This window comes from Trachurus japonicus, chromosome 6, assembly GCF_045865225.1.
Source record: "Trachurus japonicus isolate A0001 chromosome 6, Traja_1.0".
NCBI classification, from domain to species: domain Eukaryota; kingdom Metazoa; phylum Chordata; class Actinopteri; order Carangiformes; family Carangidae; genus Trachurus; species Trachurus japonicus.
The window spans coordinates 21,077,148-21,096,761 of NC_140912.1; the positions used below are offsets into that span (position 1 = coordinate 21,077,148).

A 19,614-nucleotide genomic window follows, 5' to 3' on the forward strand; every position below is an offset into this window, starting at 1 on the left:
CAGGTTGTAAGGTCAGAGGGTAAAGGCTATTCCCTCTTTCGATTTAGAGTACACACAGCCATCTTGGATCTAACGAAGAGAAGGGAAATTGATGCGGTGAGGGTATTTTACTCATTTTTTTTTCGCCATATGAAAAAAAAGCGGCCCCCAGAAACAGATTGAACCCCTCTTTAGGTGTGAGTTATTTGTCTCGCTGGTATCGCCGTTTCGATACAGAGCGGGTGGTTATTGGTTATTAGCCTTTAGCTCCGGCTGTTTGCTGCTGCTGCTGCTGCTGCTGCAAACGGAGCCGAGAGACACGGACAGCTGACTGTGGGTACAGAGAGAGAGAGAGAGGCCTGGGCTACTGCTGTCTGATACTGACTGCTGAAAGAGCAGGGTGTATTGAAGTTGAAAGGTTTTCTTATGTTGTCCTTGTTAGGTTATTAGCAGCCTCCCCCCTCCTCCTCTTCGGGAAACGGACGTTCAGCTAGCTAAATGCTAACACACACAGGGAGATCTCAATAGCATGCTAACGTTAGCTTTACACTAGCATGTTACCACCACCACCACCACTACTACTACAACTACTGTTGTTGCTGTGCATTTCCCCCAACAGTGTCAAGTTTAGGTAACTCTTTACCAGGTAAGAGACAGACCAGACACCGCTATGAAATATTCAAGAAGTGATTTATCAGGTAGCTCTGCTGTCACTTTGGTTTATTCATTCCGTGTTATTGGAAAAAGTAAGTTGTTTCTTCTGTTTATGAAAGTTCAGCATGTGCATCGTTGTTACAAACCATGCACGCAACTGTTCAAAACTATATTGTAACAATTTCATTTTCTATTTGTTCCATGGATAGTCATTTTCAGTTTATACACTATCAACAAAATAATGATATAATTTGCACGTTTTCATTTCCATGCATGGAAAGGAGCCCCTTAGTCAATTCATTCTGAAATTATAAATAGATGTTCTGCCAAATTACTTATAAATATCCTAACACCGACAGAAAAAGAAAAAGAAAAAAAAAAACACACAAACAACTCAAATATAGCCAATGCTTTCCCATTAAAAAGTAAACAAAAAAACATAACATAAGACACTGTCTTCCCATTTCATATGATCTTATTTTTTTGGACTGTCTTTTGAACTCTGGTGTGTTCTTTCAATCTAATCTAATCTTTCAACCTAAAGAAGTTATTTTCCATCTGTTATTAAGGGGAATTCATAGGAAGTCCTGTTCTATTTTGTTTATGTATGTTTATATTTTGAGCAGGTAGTGTCAGCGATGTGCTTGAACAAATGTGTGAGGAATAAATGCATTTCAGCAGTTGCACAACTCTGGGACTATTTGAAGTTAAACTCAAGTGGGTGAAGGAGTTCAAGGAAATCATTTGAAGTGTCATGGCCATTGTGAAAAGGATTTTTTTTCTATTGGTTTAGTTCTTTATTTCTTTCCCTTGCACATCTTTAACAGCAGATCTGTTCTCTCTCCTCAGGTGACAAAAGGCATGTTTGGTGCTAGAAAGAAATTTGTAGAGTTTGTCGAGGTAGTCGATAACGACTTCACCGATGAAAGCATGTACTACAGCCAGCCGTCGATGTTCCCACATCGGTCGGACAAAGATGTGAGTCCTGTCACCATTTTTGAGCTCGTTTCTCCAGTGAACGACAGAAGAGACATTTTGGATCTAACTCTGTCCTGTCTTCACTTTTCTTTTCCTCCTTTAGATGCTGTCCTCGCCCTCGCCATCGTCGTCGGGTCAGCTGTCGCAGCTTGGTGCAAGTTTGTACGGTCCACAAAGTAAGTCTTTTCATCTCAGGCAGCCAGCCAGTTTCTCTTATGTAGTGTTTTTTTTATTAAGCGCACTTACTTCTCGCTTGTACAACCACATCTGCTTAAAGTCAGAGGAGTTTCCTTAAACTTGCTTGACGTATGTTCATCGTTGATGCGCTTCGTGTATGTTTTATCTTGTTTTTCTGCCATGTCTTTCTGCAGGTGCGCTGGGCTTCTCGGTAAGGGGCATGGGGAACAGTACACCTCAGTTAAACCGAAATTTAACGCAAGGCACGCAGCTACCAAGTCATATCACTCCCACAACAGGGGTCCCCACCATGTCCCTCCATACCCCCCCGTCGCCAAGCAGGTGTGTATGAAGGTGTTGATTTGTTTAACTTTGAACCAAAAAAATGCATGAACCTAGAAATGATAGTTGCCCTGGAATCAGCAAAAACTGAACACATCTAACTGTTTGATAGGGGGACGTTGCCGATGAACACGAGGAACATGCTGAACCACTCTCAGGTCGGTCAAAGCATCGGGATGAGCGGCAGGACCAATAGTATGGGCAGCTCGGGGCTGGGCAGCCCCAACCGCAGCTCACCCAGTATCATCTGTATGCCCAAACAGCAGCCAGCACGCCAGCCCTTCACCATAAACAGGTAGACAGATCTCAAACCTTTGGTTCTGCATTAAAGAAAAGCTAATGTCTAGAAGCTGACCTTTCTGGTTTTGGTTTTGTTTTTGTTTTTACTCTCACTCTGCAGCATGTCAGGATTTGGTATGAACCGCAATCAGGCCTTTGGGATGAACAACTCATTATCAAGCAACATCTTCAATGGCACAGGTTAGTCTGTTTTAACCAGCGTGGGTTAACCTCTGGATTTTATTTAAAGAGTTAAAAAGTCTCCTCACTTTCTATCGCTGCAATTGATTTCTCTGAACTCAGAATTGACTGTGCAGTGAATACTCTTTTCTTGAAGTCGCTACTATACATATAATTCTGCTTAGCAAAGGACTTTTCTCTTCATTCATTTATAGTGTAGATGAATTAACACTATTAATTAGTAAATGCCACAGTATTAAACAGATAAGTCGCGATGGAAGTGACATTACAAGTACTTAACCTTCCTGTTGCTGCAGATGGGAGTGAAAATGTAACAGGACTGGATCTGTCAGATTTCCCCGCGTTAGCAGACAGGAGTCGGAGAGAAGGGACTGGAAACCCAACACCAGTGCTCAACCCGTTGGCTGGAAGGGCTCCTTATGGTAGGCCATTAGGCTGTAGAAAGTGTCGTATTTTTACACACATTAAGCTAAAGGCAGTAGGATCTAAAGGCAGTAGGATCCCCTAGGAGAGGAAATGGCTATTAGCCTCTTGGGTTCTTAATCCAAGTCGAAGCTTTATTTCAGTGCACATCTAAATTGATAGAAAGAATTGTAGATATTAGTTTGCTGTAAAAAAAGACAAGAAAAAAAAGACAACCTATGTAATTTCTGCTTCACTGTGTTCATTGTCATCATCAAGTTGGCATGGTGACAAAGCCATCAACTGAACAGACACAGGATTTCTCCATCCACAACGAGGACTTCCCTGCACTGCCTGGCCCAAATTACAAGGACCCCACGTTGAACAACGACGACAGCAAAACTGTAAGTGAGACCCACTGATGACTTGACACCACACTCTGACTTGATGTCTATATATATATTTTTTTTGTCAGTGTTACACATCAGACGATTATTTATTGTGAAGTGTGAACATGTTTTACCTGTGTTTCTAAAATGGCTTTTCTTTTGTTTAGAACTTGAACTCCACAAGCAAGAGCACATCCAATGCAGATGGGCCCAAGTTCCCTGGAGACAAGACGGCCTCAGCACAGAATAACAACCAGAAGAAAGGGATCCAGGTGTTGCCCGATGGTGAGACCTCTCAGCCAATCGTATCGCTCCAATTCCACTGAGACATCCCTTCTTAATCGCACAACTTGGGTGAGGCAGTTGGGCTCTCTACCCTGCATTTGAGGTTAGATAATTATTGGATAGGCTGCAGTGAGAAAACGAAAAAGAATATGTTCATTATGATGCAGATAATGATCACCTTTCCATTCACTTGTCTGTGACCATCACATGTTTTTAAAAAGAGAAAGAATAGGCCTGGTTTGTTCTCCACTGCGTGCACAAAGTGTGGTTTAGAAATATGGAGGTGACAGTAAGTATTAACTGTTGATCACAGCCCATTTTCAGCAGTTTGTTGAACTCTGATGTTTGTCCTGCCGCTGCAGGTCGGGTGACGAACATTCCCTCAGGAATGGTGACAGACCAATTCGGCATGATTGGCCTGCTGACGTTTATCCGGGCGGCAGAGACTGATCCTGGGATGGTCCATCTGGCGCTAGGGAGCGACCTCACGACACTGGGACTCAACTTAAACTCACCAGAGTAAGATGTTTACAGTTTACATTAAAACATTTCACCAGCAAGTACAAGTTGACAAGTAAATGCAGTCCAACAAATAAACGTGGGTTCAGTTGCCCATTTAAATATAGTTTTACGACTTTTAATGCATTTTACAGACACAGGTGGTTAGCAATGCCATGGTCACATTTGCATTTGTGCAGCTTTCCTTGTCATTTAATAAAATAAAGTTAAACTTTTGACCCTCCTTTTAACTAAAATACCACTTTGATGGTGTAAATTCTCCTATTATTGCAAAATCCACTGCAAAGAAGAACTTACTTCAGCTTTATTTTCTGACAGAAACTTGTACCCCAAGTTCGCCTCACCTTGGGCCTCAGCACCTTGTCGACCTCAAGACATTGGTAAGACATTAAAGCGGATTATTTTGGGAAGAATGCTGTTTAAAAAGATTTGGGTGTGAGCCAGTCTGAAGATAGACAGGACGAGTGTTGAATGAGATGAGTTGTTAGGGACCAGGCAACGCCTCCTCATCTAGTGTCATATTTTCTTGTGTTTGTAATAACATTGAGGAACAAGACATATGGCAATAATTTCATATTTAGGTTATATGTTGAGGATTCTTTGTCCAAGTTTCAGTGTTAGGGCTGGCAGTGAATAGACAAAAAGGCTTTATTATAATATTCTAACTTATGCCTGTGCTTGCCTTTTCAGACTTCCATGTTCCCTCTGAGTACTTAACAAATATCCACATAAGGGACAAGGTAATTATGAGCTGAGCGCCACAGTACGCGGTCGCAGTCTTCAGGTTGGATGTGCTCGGACAAAACTAATTATCCTTCTTCTTTTGCTGCCTGCTCTCCAGTTGGCTGCAATCAAACTGGCTCGATATGGTGAAGACCTGTTGTTCTACCTGTACTACATGAATGGTGGAGACCTGCTACAGCTTTTGGCAGCAGTAGAACTGTGAGTTCCTTTGACATTGATCTGTGCTGTTAAGTTCACACTTGAAGCAGAAGTAAGCGGAATATTTGTGTTAATATAAGTCTTAAATAGTTATATCTTCCGACGGCAATCACTTATATAGAGTGTTTGGTCTGAAACACGGGTCTGTCAGTCACTCTGCTCTGCTGTAAGCCGAGGAGAAAACTTTCCTTGTATCCTACAACCTTTATCCAATGAGGAGAGAGAACGGCATAAAGGGGCGGTCCTGTCTGTGTGTGCAGCCAAGGGATGCGCATGCATGTGGTGACGTAGGGACGAGGGCGGGGACTGCTAACTCCATCTGCTGACAGGAAGTTAGCCAAAACGACCGGATCGCTTACTTCTGCTTTAAGAAAAAAAAAAAGTTTAGTCCGGCAATTTACTTGGAAATTATTGAATGAAACTTTGATTCTTGGGATGAAAACCTTGGGATGCTCAGAGGTCGGTGACTGGCTTGGTTTCCTTTTATCCTCATTCCTTTTTCATAACTTCACTCTCCAGCTTTAACCGGGACTGGAGGTACCACAAAGAGGAGCGGGTTTGGATAACGAGGGCGCCTGGCATGGAGCCGACACTGAAGACCAACACCTATGAGCGGGGCACCTACTACTTTTTTGATTGTCTTAACTGGAGGAAAGTAGCCAAGGTAAGAGTTTGTCTTTCGGTAGCTTTTTTCTACCAACCATTGTTGTCTGTCAGAGCTTCTCAAATCACGGTAAAATTGTTTCTGCATCTCTAAGGAATTTCATCTGGAGTATGACAAGCTGGAAGAGAGGCCTCATGTGCCAACAACGTTCAACTACAACCCAGCCCAGCAGGCCTTCTAAGGCCCGACCAGTCCAAAGGCCGCAGCTGTTCCTGCACACGACACTGTTGTCCAGGAGGGGCGCTGTGGTTCACACAGCTTGGTTTTTATTCCTTGAGGATTCGGCTGTTTGACTGTGGGGGTCATCGCCACCATCAAAACTGCCCTGCCTTTCCAAAATTACATGCTGCCCAAAACACCAACACTTGTTCTGTTTTTATTCTTTATGTTCCTCCTGTTTTTTTTTGTCTTGTTTTGAGCAGGGTCTGTGTTATGTTTACGTCTCTGAATCTGAAGTCTGTTTTCTCCCACAAAAGGAGGACTGACCTTGCGGCGCAGGACAGTGACAGAACAAGGGCTTCGCCTCGTCTTTACAACAATGTTAAGAACAGAAAAAAAAAAGCGAGGGAAGCAAAGTTAACTTCGTCAGACTCAAGTGAAAGGGTGAAAGAAATGCAATGTTAATTGTTGCACTATATTTAGTAATAAAAGAACACAAAATTTGTTTGTGCTTTTTTATGTGAACACTCCCTGATATCTCTTTTTTCTCCCCCCTCATTGTTTTTGTTATGGGTCGGGTGGGTGGGAGGGGGTGAGAGGGGTCAAGCTACTTTTCTACATACATCCCTTTTCATCTAACTTTTTTGTTTCCTTTGATTCCTTCAACTCTTCTGTATTTGCACCTACATCATACTTTGTTTCTCCCTCTGTCCGTCTCTCTGTGAGTTCTGTGCCAGCTGAACTTGGACACAAATCTGGGAGACTACTTTGGTGTCCATGAGTGTGGACAAATCCTCACAGAGGCTTAAACAGCTACACAATGTTGTTCCAGAGCAAACAAAACACTTTCCAGTCTTTGTTACAATTTTGTAAGAAATGTGTACATTTTTTGTTTCTTTGCATCACATAAATTAGTGTATGTATGTACGAATGTGTATATATGACTGCTATATATATATATATATGTATGTGTATATATATATATATATATATATGACATCTATTTTGGAAGAAATTTGCCCTGCCTTGTACCTCGTTTTTATGAGGTGAGCATGGATGCAATATGTGGATGTAACAGGACATTTCTGGATCTGCTGGACAGGGTGTCACGTGGCACTGTGGGCACTTACAACGAAATAATACGAAATTTAAAATGTCATTTAAGGAAAGGCCTGATTCTCAGCCAAAAAAAAAAAAAAAACAACCACCTAAAACTAAACACGGAGATCATCCACCGAGGTTCGAGTCCAAAGCAAAAGAAGGGATGTATTTCAATTCAAGCTGTTTGAACAGCAGTGAACAGCAGCATTTCGTAGGAAACGGAAAACTGACAATTTGAGGAGAAAAAAAAAAAATCCAGACCAATATTGTATTTTCTGAAGTGAAAAGCTTCTTTTCTTTGTATTAAAGCAGAAAAGGCTTTCCTGAACCACTGTGTTGTTAATTGCTTTCTTTATAAACCAGGCTCCCTCATGCGGTCCAACCTTTTACAAAAAGTCACTTTTATTGTGGATTACTTTGCAGACAAACTGTAGTTGTTTAAGCCATTCATATAGACAATATATTTGTGCATACTGTATAGTACTCAGGTTTTAAAATAAATACTAAATTCTTCAGTACAAAGTCATGATTGAGACATTACATTCTGTTCAAAGTGCAAATTTTATTAGTCCTCAAAGACTTTACAGTCCTTCCTCTTCAAGCAAGTTAATTGATGGAATGTTATTTTGACCAAATTGTGGCCTAATTTTCATGTTCATGGATACAAAATTGCAAAATTAAAATGTAATGATAACACCTCTAGTGCAGCAGAGAAATAATACAACCTCAGCACTATGCAACACTCACAGATCAAGAATCTGGGGGTGCAGGTGCATTCTCAATTAACTACGGTATGCGATGAAAGAAAAGATAATCCACAGTTTAGAAAGGCACAGACACACATTAGTTTATACAATGTATAAAATGGACAGAAATTAGCAGTAGACAAACGTGACACACAAACGAGAAGATTATACACAACATTCTCAAGAGGTGTCAATAGTGTGCTATAGGATACAGAGCTGAATGAACAGTCATGTTACCACAACTAGTACACTGGACACTAACAAAGAGATGCAGCAATAAAACAGCAGTGAAATCAAAAACACATGCAAATTAGTCAATGATTGAAATCATCTCTGATCAGCAGAGGACACACACGCACACACACACACAGCTGCGGCTTCTATTGTAGAAAAATAATCTAGTCCTTCCAGACCGAGCATTAAAAGTATCAAAGAGCTGTGTGATAGAGGAAAGGATCCACTTTGACCTCATGCCTCACCTTTCACACCACACACACTTTTGTAAATGCTACAAATTCAAACTGAATTTATTAGAGGCTGACAGATACTTGAAAGCTGTGGGATGTTACACAGATGTTTCTGTAAAATGGAAACAAAAGAAACAAAACAGAGACACTTCCTGCCATAGCACTGTGTCCGTCTAATGTCTGTTGTTTTTACCCAGTTTCAAGTCTGCAGCTCGAGATCTTCTCTTCACCTTCTTCTGGCCAGGAGCTCATGTGACAGGACTCTCAGAGTTATAATCTGACATGAGAACACGTCGTCAGCTCAGCGTCACTTTGAGGCAGCTTCAGTGGGGGTGGAGCCGTCTGCAGTTCCTCCTACTTTGGCTGTTTCCTCTGGCGGAGAGAGAACGGCAAAATCACTGGTTGAGATCTAACAGCACAGACCTCGTCGTTCATTAATCATTCTACCATCTCTTCATTCATCCATCTACCATGAAAAATTATCTACAAAAAGCCTGTTTAACAGGGTGGGTGTGCCAATGGCTGTGCATAATTGAAGACCCCATTAATCATCACACCATCATCTAACTTTTACCCTTTTTCTCCTGAGTCTCCTCAGCTGCAGTCTTGTCCGCTCTGAAGAAGATCCGTGCGCTGCTCAAGGAGAAGTGGAGGAGCTCAAACTCCTACAGTGGAGAAGAATACAGAGAGTTAGTTCATAGTGAAACATCATCCACTTCTTTCATTCGTGCTCCTTCACCCTCAGGGGTCTGAGCCTGTTTTGGCCGTTTTTGAATACTTTAGATTTTGCCTTTATACACCCATGCTTGGTATCTTTTTTTTTTTAGCACAACTTCATCTGTATGATCTGATAATTATTTTGTCACTTTAACCTACTTCATTAACACATTGGGCCTGGAAATACACAGAAGTGATCAAATCTGAATCGAAAAAATATGCTCCTCCCAGTCCACGTCAGACATTTCTGGTATACTCATCACATACAGTATCAGCGGATTTGACCACTTTTTCCCGCTTTGTAAAATGACAACAAATGACGAATATATGGAAAGAAGAGCAACGCCTGTCCCTCCCATCCCCCGGATATATATTTTTTGTACTATCAAATTAAAACTATCAAATCTCCGGTTTTACTCCGGTCTATCAAAGTGAAAAAACAAAAAACAGTGAGAATTTCAAATCCACGCTTTCAGTTGAAGTTGACGGCACTTCAAGTGACCTAATTTCTTTTTTATGGCACTTTGAAAACGTCATGTGATCTGATCATTTCCTGCAGTTACACGGCCTGAAAACACTGAAAAACTAACACTTAAAAACTGAGAGAACCTGAAGGTAGACGTCCAGCCTCTTCTGAGTGAGGTTCATAGTTTGCAGCAACTTTTCATCCTGACTGGCCGACTGGACGTTCTGCTCCTTCACCACAGCGTTCATCTCTCTCTTGTATTTATCTCTAACGGCCTGGAACCAGTGCAAAGAGTCGAACTCCAGATACTGGTCCAGCAGCTTCAGGATGTATGCCACGCCTGAGAGAGCACGAGACAGAGGAGTGGCAGAGGGGAAATAAAAAAGAGGAGAGTACGTCAAGCAGTCAGGCTTAAAGGCTTTGGGATGCTTCTACGGTTAAAATGTGATTTATCACTTTTGCCCACTCACCCATTGCAAAGCCATCATCCGTGAAAGCAGCTCCACTTTTGTTTTTCTTGTTGAGTTTCTCTTTGCAGCTGATGGAGTGCTCCACAAAATTAACAGTCTGCAACAGAGATTGATTGCATATAACTCATTACAAGTACCATTACCGCAGTCAAACATAGCAGGAATAAAAAATGAAGAGTGTGTGGGCACTGACCAGTGGAGGTACGATCATGTAGAAGTTCCTCAGGTGCATATTCTTGGCACTGCGAAATTCAGGGGCAAACACGGCCACCAGCATCTTGAAGTACTCCGTCCCCTCGGCAGAGTTGCTGGTCAGATCTCCCAACACGGAGTCTAGGACACTGGGAACGACACACAGTGATTAAGAAGAGGATGTGGTGCCACCTAAAGGTGTAAAAGTGGAAATGCAGTCAAAGTACATTTCACCTTCAGTACATCTGTTTGTAAAATATTGAGCCATTACTGAATCTCACTGTCACTATAATGGCAACACTAAAACAAAAGCAGGTTACTTTGAGATAACTTTGACGTATTTTCACATTTCGCCCACCTAGCAGCTCTCTGAGTCTCCTCTGACAGCCCCTCCTCCTTCACCAGCTCCTCAAAGTTGACGATATCCTCCAGGTCGGGAACAAACCTGGAAATGATACAGACATAAAAAAATATTACAGTAAGATATGATATGAAATAAACCTTTAGTATTCTCCGGTTTTCAGCGCAGCTTCTTCTTTGAGCATTTGTAAAAGGTTTCCCAAGAGTTCTTCCATCCCTTTTATTTTCTGATAAAAAGAAGCATAAAGGTTAAGTCTTTTTTTTTCTTCTTTTTTTTTTACCTGATGGCACTGCTGCAACAGTGAAGGCCTCCAGAACGGATCATACGCACATAGCCCATGGCGTTGCCTGGAGAAAGACAGGATATAAATGTTATTGGTATTGGCTTAACATTCCCCTGCAGCTGCGGTTGAATTTGAGGAGAAGAGTTGAAATGTATTTGTGTGCATTTCTCACCAATCTGACTGATGAGCTGTCTGAACTGGTCCAGGTAGCTCTGTCCCTCTGGAGTGATGCCAAGCTTCCTGATGCCACGGTTAAACTTCTCTGCTCTCTCAAATGGATACTATGACAAATACACAGCAGCACAATATCAATTAGTTATTTCACTAAGATGACAGTATTTTTAAAATGGAAACCTCAGGGGGTTATTACAGGAAGATTATCCAGCTAACAATATGGCAACTTAAAGGGATAGTTCAACATTTTGGATAATAACAGGACCTTACGAGAGTTGTTTTCGAGGAAACTGCCCCCGACGGGAACGCGTATCAGCGGTTTTGCATGAATTTACCTCGAAAACAACTCAGTCTCGCAATGTTCTGTTATTATCTCATAGCGTGGTGAATATACAGGTCACAACTTGTCCACGAGAGCGTTTTGGAGTTGTTGGATTCTGAGTTTGATGAGGGAAACCAAGAAATCCCATTAGCCTCCGTAGCGTAGCTCTGAGCAGCTCGCAGCTCGGCTCCGCCGTTCTAAAAATAGCTTGCACCGACAATTAAAGGTAACAAACCTACTCCTAAAACTATAGGGATTATGTCAATGGGCCAATTTGCCAAAATGTTGAACTATCCCTTTAACCTGTTTAATGACAGGCTAAATTGATCTCAATCACTAATTTCTCTTTCTACAACAGCTTTGTTGTTGTTGTTGACTCTTTACAAACCTTCTGATCGGACTGGTCCTTTGTTTCTCTGAAGAAGCGGATGTCTTTGATGAGTCTTGACTTGATGTGCTCATCGTACATGAACTGGCTGAAGATGTAAAACTTCTTGCGCAGGAACTGGTAGGTGAAGTTCACCTGAAGAACAAAGAGACAGTGGAAATTAAAATCCAAAAAAGTCCAGATTTATCAAAACACACTTCTGCCTCTCTTGTAAACTCACCGTGGTGTTCATGATGCCCGTGCCGTGGGTGCGGATGGAGTTGGCAATGTGACGGATGTTGATGGTGTTCAAGTGCTTGTTGTTACTTGCCTTCTCTATGAAGATCTATTGTAAAGCAGTGGTTTTAGTAAAAACAGCTTGGTTCAAAATGAGAAAAGGTGAAGGTGGAGGCGACCTGTCTTACCTGGTTGTTGAGGTTATAAAGGTAACGCGAGACAAAAACATGAATGTTCCTCATGATCTCCAGGACATCCAACCCCTGGTGAGAACACATGATAAAGGACACAGTTAATTGACCATTAGTTAATTAACTAATCTTAATGATGTTTAAGGTGCAACCACACAGACCTGCTCCAGGGTCTGACTGGGCAGATGGGCCTCAGTCATCGTTAGTCCGTAACGCTGTGTGGCAAGGTTTCTCATCTCACTGTAGGTGGCCCAATCATGCAGAGCCACAGTCGTCAGGTTGTAGAACGTTTTATCCAGGTAGTGGGTCACATAGGCTGGGGGGACATTACACTTTTATTACTGGGCTCTACCATAAATAGACATGTAATGAAAAAAACCTTTTTAAACTTTACGGATCTGGAGAAAAACTAAAGGTTTCTACCAAATGTCATATAAAAAATGTTATTTAATATCATTCTAATGACAAAAGGGATAGAAACATATCTGTGTGTGTACATGTGTAAGCAGATGTTCAGCACCTTTGATATGGATGAAGCGGTTGAAGAATCGGATGGGTTTGAGGGAGAAGAAGTGGGCCAGATCCTTCATGCCAACTTTAAAGGGGTTCCTGTCGTCAAGCTTGAGGTGAGTGTGAACAGAGAGACGCAGATCCTTCTCAATCTCCTTACAGAGCTTGTCCAGTAGGTGCTACATGACAGAAAAAATAAATAATAAATTCACAAAAAAAGTCACGTCATTTGGTAATGCAGAGGGTGGATTTGTTCTGCTTCTGCAATAGTTCCTCTGCTCTCACCTCATTGAACACATCCATGATCTCCTTGTCGTAGCTCTCCAGGAGCTGGTCACATGACTCCATGTGTTTGGCATGTAACATGGACGGCACGCTGTCCCGCAGCGCACTGAACATGTACTGCTCCAACCAATCACAGACATCATCCAGACAAAAACAAAACAGCCGATCAACGAAAGCAGACGAAAGAGAAGAAACAATGAAATAAATGAAGTTTATCTGTATTAGCATGTAGAATCTTTTGGATCTTGAGTGTATTATGTCCATCAGAAGACTGTCAGCCTACATGTATTCGTGCTGCGTCCACGGCGTTGTCGTACACATCATCCAGGTAGATGGGAAACACAGCTCGGTGCCAGTAAAGGAAGCTACAGTCACACTGCAGCCGGACCCTGAGGGACAAAGGAAAACAATCCTTCAGTCTGCTGAAGACTCTAAAAGTAGGTCAGAGAAAATATCTAATTGCTTACATGAATGCAAAGATAAGTGCCAAACACAGTTGTGACATGGTCAAACATTAGCATCCATCAAGGGGCCAGGTGCCAATAAAGGTTTATGTTTGACAGATAACTCTGGACAGTCACCTGCCAAAGTGATGAATGTCAGCATTTAAATTGGTTTTGTTATATAAAGACTAAAACTTAACGACTATGCAGGCTCTCTGAGTATGAGCCAGCGACATCGGAGCACAACACTGGCGTCCTATTTTGCAAGATGTAGAAAGCTGCCTGTCACGCTGGCTCCACACCAAGATGTAGCATCTAAAACTTCTGGAAGTTTTCTTTAGTGCCTGGAGGGCTGAACACTTTGCCAGTATGTGACAGATGGAAGAGAAAAATGGATCATGCCGCTGACTAGACCTTCACTTGAGATTTTGTAGCTTATCAAAACAAAATCCTACCTCTCACGCAGCTCACTGATGAGATCCAGCTTCTTCAGCACAAGCTGCAGCGGAAGCAACTCCTCATCCTTGAAAGTTTTCTAAAAGAAGCAAAAGATTGATTTCGATGTCAAGACACAAATCGAATGAAATAAAAGAAAAAAACGGTGTCAGTGTCCCATCAATCGTGCGTTTTTTTCCTTACGTACCAGCTGAGTGCCGACACACAGAGCCAGAGACACCACGAGGCGTCGCTCCTTCGTGCTGGGTCCACTGAGGGCGTTTTCTGCCAGTACCAAAGACGAAAGCACATCCAGACGCTGCTCACTGTACTTCTTGTCCGAGATCACCCTTTTCTTCAAGGGGGAATGACATCAAATGATTAAAAAAAAAACAAACATACTTTATCTTTAAACTTCTTCTGTGCATAGCAATAATTTGAGCTATTACTCATGTGTCTGCGTTTACCTTGGCATTGCCGGTGGCATTTAGAGCCTGTGACTGCAGCTGCTGAGTGATGTGAGACACGGAGTCGGCTACAACCATAGATCTCCTGTGAAATGTGTGCTCAACAGCCTGAGAGGGAGACATGATTTGACCTGATTATTACTAAGATAGACAAAATCAAAACTTAAGCTCGAGACAGACAGGAAAACTTGTGAGTTCAAGCATGTTGGTCCCCACAAATAAAGAGGGTGCCTTGTTTCTGGACCCCAAAAATAAGCCAACACAGTCATAATATGCACCCACCTTTAGCAGTTCAACCAGTCGGCAAAGAGCTTTGACAGATGTCTTTGTCATGGGCCGCTGCATCGACATGTACATATTCATGGTGGTCTTGATAATGGTGCTGATGCTGTATGCGTACAGGATGCCCTGTGGGGAGATTGGATGCAACAGTTTTCATGAAATTACACAGTTTATCAACAAATGGATACAAAACAGGGATCTGTTTATCAAATGCATTTCAAAAGTACTGCAAAAATAAAAGGTTGAGTCTTTACCTGTACAAAAACATTACATCGGCTGTTCAGGTCATCTGCCAGCTTGTCACTTTTGTGGTCCTTAGATAAGATGGACTCCATCTTCATCATCCAGGAAGTTACAAAGACGTAGTAGGACTGAACATCCCTGAGGAGAAAAGACAAATCAAACTATTTTTTTCTCATATCTAAAAATCAGGTTGTAACAGAATGAATTTTGACTGAGATTTGGCCCCACTGACTTCGTTAGTGTCTGAGCTCTTTGTTGCAGGTAGGTGTCTCTCTGCACTCTGATGGCCTGGAGGCTCTTCTTATCCATCAGTTTAGCAGCAGCTGGGACCTTAGTGGTGAGGAAAGCGTCTGGAAACCAGATGATGTTAGCAGTCAAAGTGACAGCTGGAACCTGGGGGAAACGAGACAGAGAAAAACACATAAAAAAGATGTTACCACTGCCTCGGGACAAGTTACAACTAAGGATGAGATAGAGGTGTGAAGAACTAACGAAATACGACAAAACTACCTTTTTACAGACATCGAGCAGAGCCTTGTAGAGCTTCTTGTCGACAGTCCTGAAGATGTGAAAGTGAAGCACAAAGAGACCACAGACACCGGCATATTTGTCTCTCTGGTCGATCTCTGAAGGTTCTCCTGAAAGCAGCGTGAATCAAACAAATATTTTAAATTTGCTGGAAGAAGCTACAACCTGCGAAAACCAATCTTCGATGAGAGGATTAACTGACCTATCTTGGACTCAACATTAGTGAAAATGGTGCGAATATTGTGGGCAAACTCCTCGGCGAAGGCACTGTTTTTGGAGACAGCTACTCCCTCCCCAGGATCATCGAACCTCTGCTCCACACAGGCCTGTCACAGGGTTAAGAGCACAATGAGGTCAGTGGGGTCAAGAGGTCATCAGAGTATACTTAATCAGAAGTTCAGCCTTAAAATGACATACCGTGGGGAAAATAAGTATTTGATCCCCTGCTGATTTTTGCCCTTATTTCACTTGATCAAATGTAAATTCATTTATAACCTTTATATGATGATTTCTGGATGTTTTGTTGATATTCTGTGTCTCTCTGTTAAAATAAACTTCCCATAAAAACCATAGACCGTCCATTTCTTTGTGGGGAAGCAAACTTAGAAAATCAGCAGGGGATCAAATACTTGATGTAGATCTGTGTTATACCTAAAAATCATTGAATAAATTAATACACAAAAGCTTACTAAGAGGGGAAGTTACCTGCAGTATCATGCCATCCAGCAGCTGCCCCTCCAGCTTGAGCAGGAGCTTCTCAAATGGTTTCAGCTTCTCTTCAGGAATGGAAAATTTCCCTGGGTTGTGGTGCACCGATTTCAATAACCTATGGCAGAATTATGCATTTATAGATCACTATAAACATAAAACATATCGGATTGAAAAATATATTTTTTAAAGAAATGAATTATCACAAATGGCTTTACTGATTAAAAGAAATACATTTCTACCACTGATTGTGTGTGTGTGTGTGTGTGTGTGTGTGTGTGTGTGTGTATTAACCTTTTATACATCTTCCAGTGATCTTTTAGTGTGCCATGATTTTCCATAATCTCATCAAGTGTGAGCAGTACCACTAACAACTCCCCGAGGTGTTCGTACACTATCTGCAGTGGCAACACAAAACAAACATGGAAAGAAGTAGTTAGAAACTGAAAACACACACTCAAGATTCACACACAAAGATGCATTAAATCTTAAACCAACCTGGAAATGGACACCCGATGATTCGATGATTTTTGTTGCACCCCTAAGATATGAAAAGCAGAATGGTTTTGTATGTTCTGTCTTACATTGTAGGAAAGCAAAAAATACATACTCAAAACACAACTGCAGTCTGTATGTTCTGCTTTTGTCTGCACGCACAGTGCATAATGACTGTTTTCACAAGCCAACTCAGAGAGAACAGTGCATTCAGTGTGTTATACATTGACTGGCTTCTGTTTGTGAGTCTTACTTGTTGCTGTTGTAGAGGGCGGCCAGCTGGTGGACAATGTTGACCACCACTTCATAACATCTTGACACGAAGCAGGACAGTTCCTTCCCAAACAACAAAGACAAAAGCAATCAGTGTTTTCTTGACTCCAGTAAACCACTTTATAGCGTAATTCAAACATTTCTCACCTGTAGGAATGAGATGAATCTACCCATCTGAATCTGGGACTCTCCTTCAACAACACTGGTGTTAGACACTGCAACAAAAAAGCACACAAGTAACTTGTTTTTATCAATTCGAAGTCCTTAGTTCAAATTATTACGCACCCAAGATAAAAGGAAGTACTGTTTGCTGACTGGTTACCTCCTTCTCCATAGTACAATGAGCCATTGTAGAACTTAGTTTCTGCCTGCAAGTGGACAAATATAGTACAGAAAACATTCATACAGAGAAGTACTGCTGAAGTGTATATTGTAGAGTAGGTGTAGAGTGCTTTGACCGTGCTTACCTCATACTTGAGCTTCTTCACTTCACTACAGAGTGCAGCGTAAACCGTAATGACTTTGTTAAGAACCTACACACCACAAGATAAGTACTGATCATTAAAAAAAACGTAATTTAAAATTTGAGGCTTTAACTATTACAGACTCTTTATACGAATTTACGTATGTACCTTGTTGTCAGTCTTAATTAACTCCAGTATAGATGACTGCTCGTATGGGAGAAGCTGAAAGAGTGAAGAAAGTGTTAGGGTGGAAATTACCCAAGTTATAGCTAACTGTGTGAAATGAAGTTGTGACAGTTTCAGGCTCTTGTGCACAACCCCACTGGTGTTTTACCTTCAGGGCGATGGGGTCCAGAGTGAAGTCCCACACATCTCCGATGGAGTCATCCAGCGCCTCCTCGATACCCCTCAGCTGGGAGGTGTATTCCTCCAGAAACTTGCTGTAGTTCTTCAGTTGGACCTCTGTGTGTATTTCTGCAGGGTGAAAGGTCAGATCAAGGACATTAGTCACATTTAGTACGATATTTATATGTTGTTCAGGCTCTGGTTCATCACTTGAGTTTATTAACTGTCCATTTCCTACACTTCTACTCCACTACAGTCCTAAAGTAAATGCTCCACTTCCTATTTTCCCCTATTAGTTACTTTACCATCTAAATCCATATTGCTTTTCAGATCAAAAGTATCCTATAATACGGTAAAACATGTATTGTTCAATCCTTTATTCAATATCACATAAAGTCAACAGAAGCTCTCTTTACTAGGTGCACAGTCAAAACTTAGCTACATCTTAATCTTAACAAGTATCCTCAGCAAAGCACTTAGGTATGGGTTAAGGAAAAAGCCTGCACTAAGTCTGATGTACAAAAATATTATGTATCCTGTCTCTTTGCTATCAAACCCAATATATTAACTGAATCATGTACTCGTTTAAGTTTTATGTGTAACGTGGGTTAAGACTGTCTGCCACACTTATTTTGTGAGCTAGACATAGGAAGCACCACTGATACAGAATAATATTCAAAGTGCATCATCCACCTTTCTTGCTGATAAATTAAAATGTAACATCAGGTCGTTTGAGCTTTTTTCATCACTGTCAAAACTGACAAACTGTTTATGACGCTGTCATACACATCGGCTGGACCTGCTGTCTTTAATTTCAGCTCGATTTATCCTTGTCACGAATTTACACTTCACACATTTCAACTAGTCTAGATGTGCTAGTTGTTCCCTATCGGTTAATATAACTTGACATAGGAACAAATACGTTAATTTCACTGGTATTTCTGCACAATGACTCGCAGCAGCAGTTCTCCTCCAGCAAATAGACGCAGCCCTGCAGAGAGCCATCTTTGCTAACAGCTTGCGCTAACACCGCAGGGCTGCAGTGTTTTATGTGTTTTCTCTGCATGTGAGCACCGGACGAAACACTTACTCTGTGACCCGTCGTCAAAACGGTCAAACTCCCAGTCAGGTGCGATGGTTTCTACCGCCATAGTCCCGACAGAGGTGAGTCAAAACACCGCTGTTAGAAAGTGCTGGAGCTACACGGTCCCATGACCGGGTCTCATGATTTCGTCAATGGTCGCAAGTCCTCATGGGAAATTGAGTCCACAGAAGTTGACAACTAGTAGCCTAGATAGATAGATAGATAGATAGATAGATAGATAGATAGATAGATAGATAGATAGATAGATAGATAGATAGATAGATAGATAGATAGATAGATAGATAGATAGATAGATAGATAGATAGATAGATAGATAGATAGTGTGGTAGCCTATTGATGTGTTGATGAAAAGAAGTGATCACCGCTGCATAAGCTCTGACAGGCTATAGGCCTATGTTTCTAACTCCAAACACTCCACCTTCTCCAAACTAAGGAATGCAACTAGGAATCAACAAAGACAACCTTGATCTGGATCATTTACTTTCTGGCATTTAACCTCTTCACCAAATCGATAACTTTTGGGCTACCATAACCATAGCTATAGGTCAACGGAGGAAGATTGACCTTGACCTAAGGTTTCAGCCTTTAGGCTAAACAAAACAATCATCAACTTTCCAACAGACCAAATTGCTTCTAGGCAGGATATGAAACCCGTGAAGCAGAGCATCAGTTCACACATTCCTTCAGTTCAGAAAAAGCACACACACAAAGACGATTCAAGATATTAAAACAAAAAAGTTCAGGTGGATAATACACTATAGGCTAGATAGATAGATAGATAGATAGATAGATAGATAGATAGATAGATAGATAGATAGATAGATAGATAGATAGATAGATAGATAGAGGCAGATTTTCTGTTCCAATGGTCTCACATTTGGGCTGCTTGTGACAAAACAGAAGCTGCAATCAGAACAAGAAGCAGATTGTGAGCAGCCAGAGGCTTTCCCAAACATGTTGATATGTT

The 19,614-nt window shown here is 41.5% G+C and overlaps 2 protein-coding genes across 3 annotated transcripts; one reads left to right on the forward strand and one right to left on the reverse strand.

The window, feature by feature from the left end:
* Positions 1-50: 50 nt before the first annotated feature.
* cnot2 (CCR4-NOT transcription complex, subunit 2) lies at positions 51-6,475 on the forward strand. Its single transcript, XM_085779759.1, has 15 exons — positions 51-96; positions 1,483-1,611; positions 1,715-1,787; positions 1,983-2,130; positions 2,243-2,425; positions 2,531-2,610; positions 2,907-3,032; positions 3,292-3,416; positions 3,569-3,686; positions 4,049-4,205; positions 4,524-4,585; positions 4,896-4,945; positions 5,047-5,147; positions 5,667-5,811; positions 5,906-6,475. Exons 2-15 carry the CDS (start codon positions 1,495-1,497, stop codon positions 5,990-5,992), a joined length of 1,572 nt encoding a protein of 523 aa, XP_085635885.1. The 5' UTR covers positions 51-96; positions 1,483-1,494; the 3' UTR covers positions 5,993-6,475.
* Positions 6,476-7,613: 1,138 nt separating this feature from the next.
* Positions 7,614-18,786, reverse strand: washc4 (WASH complex subunit 4). Of its 2 annotated transcripts, none has more exons than XM_085779758.1 (33): positions 18,633-18,786; positions 17,532-17,671; positions 17,366-17,419; positions 17,201-17,266; positions 17,056-17,101; positions 16,881-16,948; positions 16,714-16,796; positions 16,464-16,506; positions 16,260-16,363; positions 15,963-16,083; positions 15,460-15,583; positions 15,240-15,367; positions 14,962-15,122; positions 14,741-14,867; positions 14,487-14,612; positions 14,205-14,312; positions 13,946-14,092; positions 13,758-13,837; positions 13,143-13,248; positions 12,860-12,976; positions 12,585-12,753; positions 12,226-12,380; positions 12,062-12,136; positions 11,878-11,982; positions 11,658-11,792; positions 10,946-11,054; positions 10,771-10,837; positions 10,488-10,574; positions 10,131-10,278; positions 9,938-10,034; positions 9,611-9,807; positions 8,859-8,949; positions 7,614-8,656 (listed from the first exon to the last, which is right to left on the reverse strand). In XM_085779758.1, the coding sequence occupies exons 1-33, from the start codon at positions 18,691-18,693 to the stop codon at positions 8,592-8,594; spliced, it is 3,510 nt and encodes a 1,169-aa protein (XP_085635884.1). In that variant the 5' UTR covers positions 18,694-18,786; the 3' UTR covers positions 7,614-8,591. The 2 variants fall into 2 exon arrangements, with proteins under 2 accessions (XP_085635884.1, XP_085635883.1); XM_085779757.1 differs by having other exon boundaries at positions 8,853-8,949.
* Between the last annotated feature and the right edge of the window lie 828 nt (positions 18,787-19,614).